Source organism: Saccopteryx bilineata, chromosome 2 (assembly GCF_036850765.1).
Source record: "Saccopteryx bilineata isolate mSacBil1 chromosome 2, mSacBil1_pri_phased_curated, whole genome shotgun sequence".
Taxonomy (NCBI): domain Eukaryota; kingdom Metazoa; phylum Chordata; class Mammalia; order Chiroptera; family Emballonuridae; genus Saccopteryx; species Saccopteryx bilineata.
Genome location: NC_089491.1, coordinates 376,179,236 through 376,190,836, shown reverse-complemented (window position 1 = coordinate 376,190,836; position 11,601 = coordinate 376,179,236). Strand labels below are relative to the sequence as shown.

The following is an 11,601-nucleotide window of genomic DNA, read 5'->3' as shown; positions in this document are numbered from 1 at the left end:
AATTTAGGTGGAATTCTTGGGCCTCAGGTGTTCTGCGATCGTGTGTGTGTGTGTGTGTGTGTGTGTGTGTGTGTGTGTGTGTGTGTGTGTGTGTGTGTGTGTGTGACAGAGAGAGAGAGAGAGAGAGAGACAGAGAGAGACAGAGAGAGTCAGAGGGACAGGTGTCCTGCGATCCAGTGTGTGTGTGTGCGCGCGTGTGTCAGAGACAGAATCAGAGATAGGGACAGATAGAGACAGACAGACAGGAAGGGAGGGAGATGAAAAACATTAATTCTTTGTTGTGGTTCCTTAGTTGTTCATCGATTGATTTCTCATATGTGCTTTGACCGGGGGGCTACAGCAGACTGAGTGACCCTTTGCTTGAGCCAGCAACCTTGGGCTCAAGCTGGTGAGCCTTGCTCAAACCAGATGAGCCTGCGCTCAAGCTGGCAACCTCAGGGTCTCAAACCTGGGTCCTCCACATCCTAGTCTGACACTCTTTCCACTGTGCCACCGCCTGGTCAGGCCCTGTAATCCTTTTTCTATTCTTTTCTCTAGAAACCTCAATGATGCTTGAAAGGTAGCTGAGGGAGAGTGGGTAGAGAATAAAACGTTTGGCATCAGACAGAGCTGGCTGGTTTTGAATACCACTGCAACTTTTTGAATTGTGTGATCTTTGGTGAATAACTGAGTTTCAGTTTCTTCATGGACAAGGAAGAATATTAATTCTGTTGTGCTGAATGAGATGAATTTGTATCAGGAGCTTCTTACAAGGTGTGAGGTTGAACAAGCATTCAATGCTTATTATCAAGGGCCTACTCTGTGTTCAGAACAGTCCTTGGCACTGGAGATCCCATGATGGGCAAATGTGGGCCCTACCTTCATGGACTGGCAGCTTAGTAATGAAGACAGATTTAATCAAATAACCCCACAGATAGATGACAAATTATATCTGTGCAATGGAGTGCAACAAAGGAATGGTCCTGGTGCCCAACATGGAGATATCTCTGAGGTAGTAAGGAGTTCAATCTGAAAAGTGTATGAACTTGACTAAGCAAAAAGAGAGAGGAAGAGCTTTTCAAGAAAACAGAATAGCTTATGCAATGTCCATATGTACACAAATTTGACACAGGGCTAGTAGAACTGCAGGGGAGAGGGAAGGGGGAGCTTGGTGGGAGATGAGGCCAGAGAAAGGCAGGGTCAGATCAGCAGTTGCTAAGTTCTGCTGGCTGCTCCTTCCTCCTTATCCCTTGCACCCCTAAACACCTCTCATTGCAATGGTTTCCTAACTGCTCTCTCTGCCTCCAGTCCGACCTCTGCCACAATCTTGATCTTCTTTTATCTTATCAACATGCCTACAAGTAAACAAAGCAGCAATTCTTATCTGTTTTGCAGATGAAAAAACTGGGGCTATGGACCTGGCTCATACAAGTTTGTGAAAGCCAATTTCTACAATTTCAGAAATTCTGCAAGCCAGTTGTTAAACAGTTACTGTTAAAACTAAATTATACAAATATATAATGAAATGATATTAAAAACAAAGGTAATAAGTTCTCAGAACTCACCACTTCCTAATAATTGTACTATTATTAGTTATCTGTGTTCTTGGGGTTATGTTGCATAAGCATAATGAAGCTACTGCTCATCTCTTTCTAACCATGTTCAGTCAAGCCAGGTTGGTAGATTGAAGTCAGCCCTGATGAGAATATTTACAACACGGAAATAGGGAAACAGTACAAATTTAGTGTTTTATTGATTTTTGAGACTTTAAACAGTGATGGAGAAAATGTTAATAATTCAACTTAAAATATTTTAAAATAAATTAATTAGCTGTTAACTTATTTATTTTTTTAGAGAGAAAGAGAGAGAAAAGCATCAACTCGTTGCTCCACTTAGTTGGGCATTGATTACTTCTCATAGGTGCCTTGACTAGGGATTGAGCAGGTGACCTTGAGTTTCCAACTGGTGACCTCGGGTTCTGGGTCCACACACTTTATCCATTGCGCCACCACTGGTCAGGTCAGATTTAAATTTAACTTGTATATCTGCAGCCGTTACATTGTGAACAGAATAAAAATTGCAGACACGTTTACTGTCTGAAGATTGTTCTCTGATTGAGCTAAGAAGTCATTCCCATTGACAGTTAAGACTTTTTTTTACTTTCCTCTTACATTAACATAGATGAAAATATTAACCAACATTAATGTCACAATTACACTCCTTGGTCAACTGAAACCACAGGGCTACCCATTCAAGAACTTGGCAAAAATCAATGAAAGCATTCTGTAAGAATCAATTGGGTACACGGAATTTGCGATTGTATATTATTGTCTTTTGTAAATTGGTGTGCTATACATCTTTTACATCAGCCAAATTTATGATAAACTTAAGTACTTATACTGTATATGCATATACGTAGCTCCTTTTTCCCCCCGAGTCAGCTGTTTAACATTTATTAGCACATCTCTTAGTCTTAGACCACATTACTCATGTGTCATTACATAAATATTCACTGGCTGCCACGGGTGATACAGCTTATCATTGAAGAAATGACTCCGCCTCGGTCACACATTGCAGGCGGCATAGGCGAGACTAGAACCAGAATTATTCCCAAGGCCAGCAGTTCTCTCACAGGACCAGACAAGGAGTCTCAAAAAAGCTCCACTTTACCAGGAAGGGGGGCTTCGGCCTGAGCGCGCCCGGGAAGTGAAAAGCAAAGGTCGGGTCAGGAGACCACGGACCAGGCGATGAGCAGCTCACCGCCAATAGCGGACCAAGCTACGCTCTACGTCACGGTCCCTGGAGGCCGGTGCGTGCACGCCCTAGGGAAAGGGGCGTGGCCATAGCCTACCGGAAGTGATGCCATCTCGGGGCGGTCCTCCGCGGCGGCGGCGGCGGCGGCGGCGGCGCGCGGCCTGGGCTCGCACTGGGCTCCGCGCGTCCCCCGCCCCCCTCTATGAGGCAGAGGCCGCGGCGGCCGTTAGTGCTGTCGCTCCGGGGCCCGCGGCGGGCGGGGCTCCGGCGGGGCCCGGCCTAGTCCCCACCCCAGTCCGGCTCCTAGCCGCCCGCCCTCCCTTCCTCTCCCCGATGCAGGGGACTGAGCTCCGGGATGGCGAGGCGGCGGCGGCTGCCGCTTCGTACCGCGTCCTGAGCCGCCTCCTTGGCTATGGAGAGGCGGCCCCCGAGCCAGGCCCGCCGCCGCCGCCGCCGCCCCCGGGCCATGGCGCCCCGCCGCCACCCTTTCTCTCGCGGCCCGGTACGCGGGGCTCCCGGCCGCCGCAGCTGATGGTGTTCCGCAACGTGGGTCGGCCTCCGGAGGAGGAGGACGCGGAGGCGGCCCCGGAGCCGGGACCCTCGGAACTGTTATGTGCCCGGCACCGCTGTGCCCTGGACCCCAAGGCCCTGCCCCCGGGGCTGGCGCTCGAGCGGACCTGGGGCCCGGCGGCTGGACTAGAGGCGCAGTTGGCAGCTCTGGGGCTCGGGCATTCGGCGGGGCCGGGGGTGAAGACGGTTGGTGGGGGTTGCTGCCCCTGCCCCTGCCCCCCGCAGCCGCCCCCTCCGCAGCCCCAGCCGCCGGCTGCCGCCCCGCAGGCCGGGGAGGACCCGACGGAAACTAGCGACGCGCTACTGGTCTTGGAGGGCTTGGAGTCGGAGGCCGAGAGCCTGGAGACTAACAGCTGTTCGGAAGAGGAGCTCAGCAGCCCCGGCCGCGGAGGAGGGGGCGGCCGGCTTCTGCTGCAGCCCCCAGGCCCTGAATTACCCCCGGCGCCCTTCCCGCTGCAGGACTTGGTCCCTCCGGGGCGCTCGAGTAGAGGGGAGCAGCAGCCCCCCCCACCCCCGCCTCCTCCGGGGTCCCTCCGGCCACTCGCGGGCCCTTCCCTGAAGGGCTCCCTCAAAATCCGCCTCAGTCGCCTCTTTCGCACGAAGAGCTGCAACGGTGGCTCGGGTGGCGGGTATGGGGCCAGCAAGAGGCCTTCTGGAGAGCTGGCTGCTTCAGCTGCGAGCTTGACAGACGTGGGAGGCTCTGCCGGCCGGGAGCTGGACGCAGGGAGGTGAGACCAACCGGGGTCTGCTGATAAACGTCCCTTTTTTGCTTCATTTCCTTTTTATTGTAATTAAAGGGAATTCTTATGATATGGTCTTCATAAAAAGGCAGAGAATTGGGGCTAAAGGTGTGACATGACTCATTAGGTCAGAGCTAATTATGGGAAACAGCTTTCCCTCTGAATTCATTCCCCTTGAAACTTCTCCACTGGTTAGTTCCGAGATGATTTGCAACCACGTCTCCACCTCTCCTACCCTGGCCCAGCTTTTAAAGTTTTTCCAACTTTTAAAAATGGCTGTCTACCATTACCTCCCACAGGGACGTTGCTGGAAATGTTTGGCCTTTGGGACAAAAAGTTGACGTTGCATTTTGACCACCTTGTTTATTACTCTTTCTGTGTACCAGGACCCCACCCCTTCACTCTCATGCATACAAAAGATGTGAGGTATTGTAGGCCCACAATCAGTTGGACATTTCTGTTTGAAGGTTTCCTGTTTCCCTAGTTGGTCTCTTAGATGCACTTGGTGTCTCAAGCCTGTGTGCAGACCACTGTCAGTGAGAATAGAAAATAGCTTTGCTCTCAAGTCCATGTGAGAATTCTAAGTATGAGGTATAGGCATTGGTGCATGAGTTCTAGGCCAATGGATGAAACTTCCAAACTTAGATATTGAGTTTTTTCCTACATTTCTGATGGGTGGACTGCTCTATATCATCCAGCGTTAGATCTATATATTGGTTTAGAAAGCTATCAACTTTTGTGTTAATGAAATGAGACTTCCCTTGTAACTGCCATTGTGGTTTGAGCTGCTGAATGGATTCTTAGAAAGATTGGGATTGGTTTTGGTGCAGCTCATGCGATGGATTCTGGAGACACACTGGCAGCCACAACCCAAGGCTGAAGAACAGGTAGGTGAATAAATTGAAAAGTGTGTGTTCCAGAAACCCGTGGGAAGCTTTGGGAAAAGATCAGTGTGTCTGAGGACTGAAGAATTTGAATTTTTAAAAAGCTCCCCCGTTGATCCTAAAACACGATTTGGACTGGGAACCGCTTATCTATGGAGTTCTCTTTCCCGAGGGAACGTGAGTACTCCAAAAGGGAAGTGTGGGGTCACTTTGACTTTGCTGCCTTCTTCTGAACAGCTGTGCCAGGGGGCTTTTCTTGGGGGTTCTGACCAAACCCAAACTCCCTAAGGAAAGTAGGTTGATGCATGTTACCTCTTAAGGTAGACCTGTTTCTGCATTTGCCTCCCAGTGATCTAATGCTCAGGTCTTGAAAAGTGTGGCTGCTGAAACAGCTTTTTTGTAGTAGGCTCTGCATCTGATGCTCCACTTACCAGTATAGATGAAATTTTCATCATATGGGGGGGGGGCAGGATTGAAGCTGTGGGTAATGACATAGGATAGATTGCTAATATTCTTGTGGTTTGTCTTGCCTTTGTTCCATATTGACCAGGACTTAGTCTAAGATTCCAGAGATGCCAAATATGAGGTGTGGTGTGAAATTAGCTGCTTCATCTAATAGATTAGGAAGAGGGAAAGGCATATAACATTATACGGTTTTTTGCCTTCGGAAGCAGAATTTGATGGTCATTGGCTGCTCTGTTACCAACGCTCACACTAAGCACAATACATATTTCTGCTGCAGAGCAAATTGGGCTGTAGCTCTGCAAAGCTTAGTTCAGGGTACTGGAGAATTACATTTTTTGGTCCAAAGGCTTTTTCTGATGAATTGGAGAAGAGCTAGGTATTTGTGTAATGTTTGGTTGACTGCTTTTAGGAGGCAGCATGTTGGATGGAGAATGTTGAACATCTAGATTCCATTTAGAACTCCAGCATCAGCTGTGGGATGCTGACCAAATTTGTCTTCTCCATCCTTCTCCCTTTTTATTCATCAGTAAAATGGGGGTGATTCCTGTCCTTGTAGGAATAGAGTGAAGACAAGAGAAATGGAGATGGAATATTTTATGCTTTTGGAAAAGTAATAAGATTGAACTGGTGATATATATATTGCTTAGAATGTGGTGCTGTTAGATTTGCTTGTTAGCTTTTGCACAGCTTACTATGTGCCAGTCTTGCTGGCAGCCTCGCAGCTGCGGGAAACTTGGTAAGCCTGGCCAGGGTAGTTGTGATTTCTGCGGATCTGCACCTCCTAAGTAAGTCCACCCTGTTGGAAGGAAAGATGAGTGGGTTTTTAGCTTGTTCTCTTGTTTTGATTGGTAGGACCTGGAAGCTGTGAGAAATCTCAGTCTCTTGCCAAAAGGTATTTGACTTCCTCGTTATTGTTGATTGGAGTCTGTAGTCTTTGCTGTATGCTGTAATTTGGGGCTTTTATAGTAACCCCTGGGCATGATTCTTCTTAATATCTTCTTAATATCTACCTTTCCTGTAGCTATCACTAGAAAATACTATCTACAGTAATTTAATAAGGCTTAACAGTTTCCATATTTTAACATTAAGCAAAACTTTAGTTCCTTTCAGGTGTTTTAGAGCATGCCAAGTGACCTGCCTGGATATTCTGAGTCTTAAGTCTAGTGGGACTTTAGCTTAGAGAATGCTTTTGAAGCGAAGGAAGAAATGGGCCCACCAACTAATCACGTTTCTGTTGTGGAGAACTGGGCTCGGCATTAAACACATAATGTTAGAATTCACAGAGCTGGGCTTGATGCCTGTGGGCTTCAGTGTAATACAGAATTGCTATTTCAGGAAAGCCAGTGAAGTTCCCTTTTCTGTTTCACATATGTTGAGCTGATTGTCTTTCTTTTTATTTGGTGGGAAATGGCATTTGATCTGACTTTTTTTGAATCATCACATAATACACACTCAGTTGTAAATGGGTACCTTGTTCATTTTTTTTAAGGTTTTTTTTTTTTTTTTTTCTGAGTTAACAGTTGAGGTTGTTACCGTTGATCTTCATAGTCGTGATGTGGAAAAATGGAAGAACAGTTCTGTAGTTGTTTCCTATCTATTTGTTTGGGAAAAGAGATACAATTCTGGGAAGAGGCAAGCTGCCTTGGCATCAGGTGAGACTCTGTTGTTGTGGATAGACTTGGCAGACGTGAGGAACCCTTTCCACTGTTTCCAGGGTCTTTAGGTTCACAGGGTATTTTTTTTAAGAAGTAGGAGAACATGCTGAGAGCAAAATGATCCTATGGTGTGGTGAGGAAGTTCTCTGTTTAGGTTTTAAGTCCATACTCCATAGGTCTTTTTCATGAAGTGGTTGTGGTTGGCAGTTCTCATTTGGAATGAACTACTTGTCTTCAGAAATCTCTATCCTTGAGTCTTGTCTTTACTCCTTAATATCTTCCCTGCTAACATCATTGCTAAGGTTTTAGACCTTGGTACACCTTTTGGCTTTTCCCTCGAACTTTCCTCTATAGGTTCTTTAGTTGGATTATGATGGAGTTTTGAATCTGACCTTGCTGCACAGATGTCTGTGTGTTGGAACTAAAAATGAACACATGGTTTTTGTGCCTGTAGCACATGAACAGACACCGGCTTGTGATGTGTTGAAAATGGCACAGGCTGGCTGACTTGGCACGGTGTGCTTTAGCAGGGGCAGAGGTAAATTGAGGCTGTAAAACATGACATTTGGACATTCTTGTTTGGAAGTTGATTTAGAAAAGAACGAGCGTTTTAGGACATCAGTAGAGATTAATGGACAAGAAAGGTAGGGCGTTAATATGTCATTGTTTATAATAGGTTTCAGGGAATTTGAAAAGTGGCAAGTAGTTATATCAGTGTGTTGTCGGCCTGTCAGGTCTAATACTTTTAACTCCTTTTTTCCCACAGATCTGTTGCCATACAATTAGCAGTTTGCAGAGTAGAAATGGACAGGGTCAGTCTGTCTCTTTGTTACCTGCTGCACAAGCAGTGCATAGCTGACCCAAAGGACTGCTTAGCCTCAAAGAAAGCCTCTGCCCAAGGTTTTCTGCCACCTGGTCCTGTTCTGCCACCTGAGGCATAGCCCATCAAATCCTGCCCCACGCCATCTCCCAAGTCTTTCTGTTACTAAGGTGTACGTGGCCCTCTGGCAAAGTTAGTGGCTTAACTTTGCACCCTATTGCTCAACAGGGTGATCTGAGAAGGAATAAAATAACATGGGAATGTGGTATAGAAAGGTTAGTTGAAAATGTTATCTGTGTTATTCATGGTGCTTTCCAAACAATAGCACATCCAGCTTAGAATGGGCTTCATTATTTTAAATGTTTCATGTATACAAAAGGAGGTATATAAAGTATGTGTACTATAATAACAATCAAATGCATTCCTAGGTACTCATCTCTAAGTTTAGCAAATAGAGTGCTGCTATTAGTTACCTTTGAAGACCTCTGTGTTGCTTCCTAATGTAATCTCCACAGCTACCATAACTACCATCCTGAATTTTATGTTAATCATTCCCTTGCTTTGTTTTTTTGTAGTCATCTAGATTGGTCTTTTCATAAGTGACTGCCATTAGAATGCTCTCAGGATCCTTGAGACAGAAACAGCTTTGGCTTTTCAGTTAGACTGCATCTCCCCAAAGAGAGAAGGAAGCACTCATTTATTGTTAGCCTTTCAGCCTCTTAAACCTTCTACCTCTCCAAGCTGCCAGTTCTGAGACCCCCTTATTTGATAGAAAAAGACATCCCAGGGCTCTTAAACGACTCTGCTGGGGTTTAGATTCATATGTATTTCTTTTTCCGGCTCCTAGAAACTATGATTTTCGATTTTCGTCTTCAGAATGTTGGGGGCGGGGAGATGAGGTGGAGTGAGAAGGCCTCTGCAAGCTGTGTGCATTCGGGTACTGCTATTCTTCAGTGCTTGGCACTGAAGAGATTCGTCCCCAGCATGGGCAGATGGCAGAGTAATGCAGCTTCCTCTGAAAAGAGGCAAACAGCCAAGTGGCTGAGGTGTGAACCCTTTGAAAGGCCAGTGCTTTAGGTTTCTGCTTGCTGAGTTTAATGTTGTACCTACAAATATCAAATAAAAATCAATTTGGAAGCTCTTCAGTATTAAAGTGCATGTCCAGTGGAATTAACCTACCATTGCAACCCTCTGGAGTGTTGGAACTAAGCTGCACACTGTCATGAGCAACTTTCATAAACAGAGGGACCGTGTGTGCGTGTCTTGTTCTGAGATGCAGCCATCTCTTCTGTGGGCACCATGGATGGGGCATTTACACAGGGCTGCATCATTAGTCTTCTTTTTGTTTTTTTTTTTAAGATTTTATTTCTTGGTTTTACAGAGAAGTGTGGGGGTGAGAAGTACCAACTCATAGTTGCTTCACTTTAGGTGTTCATTGCTTGCTTGTTGTATGTGCCTTGTTCAGTCAAGCCCAGGGTTTCGAACCAGCGACTTCAGCATTTCAGATTGATGAAATGCTACCAAAGGCCAGTAGACTTCTTAAGTCTCAGCATCAAGGATATTGCGGAGGGAGTGTGAGATAGGCCAAGAGAGGAAATCCAGCATCTTGGCTGTTTCTTAGTGAGATATTTTCAGTATGGTTTTGAAATTTCGTTTGAAGTGAGTTCTGAGAATCTCAGCTATCTGTTAAAACACAAATTAATAGAGATCTTCCAAAATAAAAAAAAATTCTTTTTTTTTAATGACAGAGAGAGATAGAGAGGACAGACAGGAGGGGAGAGAGAAGAGAAGCATTATAAGTTGTGGCCCCTTAGTTGTTCATTGATTGCTTCTCATACGTGCCTTGACCTGGGGGCTCCAGCTGAGCCAGTGACCATGAGGTCATGCCTATGATCCCATGCTCAAGCTGGTGAGCTGGTGATCTCAGGGTTTCAAACCTGGGTCCTCAGTGTCCCAGGCTGACACTATCCACTGCGCCACTGCCTGGTCAGGCCAAAATCAAATAATTTTATTTATTTTTTATCTTTTTTTGTATTTTTCTGAAGTTGGAAACGGGGAGGCAGTCAGACAGACTCCCACATGCGCCTGACCGGGATCCACCCGGCACGCCCACCAGGGGGCGATGCTCTGCCCATCTGGGGCATTGCTCTGTTGCAACCAGAGCCGTTCTAGCACCTGAGGCAGAGGCCACAGAGCCATCCTCAGCGCCCGGGCCAACTGTGCTCCAATGGAGCCTTGGCTGTGGGAGGGGAAGAGAGAGACAGAGAGGAAGGAGAGGGGGAGGGAATTGTGCCCTGGCCGGGAATTGAACCTGGGACTCCTGCACGCCAGGCCGATGCTCTACCACTGAGCCAACCGGCCAGGACCTCAAAATCAAATAATTTTAAATAGGATTTTCTTTGTTTTCCACTCCCCTTCAGTTGGTGCAGTTGAAGTTTCATTTAGTCTTTGGGTGAGAGTAATTTTGGAAGGTAAGCCTGCCACAAAGCCCAGACTCAGGCACTCAAATCGGTGGTGGGAGTTTTTTAAATGTCTGGTTTATTGAGGTATGATTTATATATCACCTAAAATTCACCTTTTTTAGGTGTCCAGTTCTATTAATTTTTGATAAATATATATAGTCATCATGACCTCTGCCACAATTAAAATAGAGCATATGGACCCTGGCCAGGGTCCCAGTATGCTCTATTTTAACCATATCATTCCCAGTATGCTAAGGTTGTGTGTTCAATCTCTGGTCAGGGCACACATACAAGAATCAACCAATGAATGCATAAATGAGTGGAACAACAAATCAATCTCACTCCCTCCCTCCCTTTGTCCCTCCCTCCCTCCTTCCCTCCACTTTCTCTAAAATCAATAAATTTAAAAATATCACTATTTTCATCATCTCCATGAGTCTTTCCCTTGTAGTCAGTTCACTGGTCCTGAAATGAGTTTTTTTTAGCTTAGCTCACTTTTAGCCAGAAAGTCTAAATATTTTATTTTTTAATTTTTAGAGAGAGGAGGGGGGGGGGAAGAGAGAGAGGTGGGGGGTGGGGGGGGTCAAGGAGTAGGAAGCATCAACTAGAAGTTGCTTGTCTGACCAGGCGGTGGCGCAGTGGATAGAGCGTTGACTTGGGATGCTGAGGACCCAGGTTTGAAACCCCGAGGTTGCTGGCTTGAGCAGGGGATCATAGATGTGACCCCATGGTCACTGGCTTGAGCTCAAGGTCACTGACTTGAGCAAGGGGTCACTGGCTTGGCTGTAGCCCCCAGGTTAAGGCACATATGAGAAAGCAATCAGTGAACAACTAAAGTGCTGCAACTATGAGTTGATGCTTTTCATTTCTCTGTCTGTCTCTCTAAAAAAAAAAATAAAGTTGCTTCTCTCGTGTACCTTGACCAGGCAAGTCCGGGGCCTTGAACCGGAAACCTCAGTGTCTCAGGTCAATGCTCTATCCACTATGCCACCACAGGTCAGGCTTTGTCAGTCTTCAGATTTCTTTCATTTCTGTCTGAAAGGCATGAAATTGGTATGCAGCAAAGTTACTTTTTGTGTATCTTTTCACAGGAGCAGCATCAGGGAGAAGTCATGGGGGGAGTTATATGACTAACAGTTCAGAGAGGAAGGGGCCATCTAACCTGAAGAGACCCCCTTGTTAGTTGATGGTTTTAACCCATAGCTTGGGACATTTGTGCAGAAATCAGAGGTGTTAGTGGTTGGAGATTACATGTGCATCCTGCAGTGTTGG

At 46.3% G+C, this 11,601-nt stretch overlaps 1 protein-coding gene across 3 annotated transcripts in view; it reads left to right on the top strand.

The window, feature by feature from the left end:
* Positions 1–2,845: 2,845 nt before the first annotated feature.
* The window catches only part of SOCS7 (suppressor of cytokine signaling 7), a 34,916-nt gene continuing 26,160 nt past the window's right edge, over positions 2,846–11,601 (top strand). For all 3 annotated transcript variants that reach the window (XM_066263809.1, XM_066263808.1, XM_066263806.1), the window contains exon 1: positions 2,846–4,031. In XM_066263809.1, the coding sequence (XP_066119906.1) occupies positions 3,067–4,031 (965 nt within the window). In that variant the 5' untranslated portion in view covers positions 2,846–3,066. The remainder of the gene's footprint in view (positions 4,032–11,601) is intronic.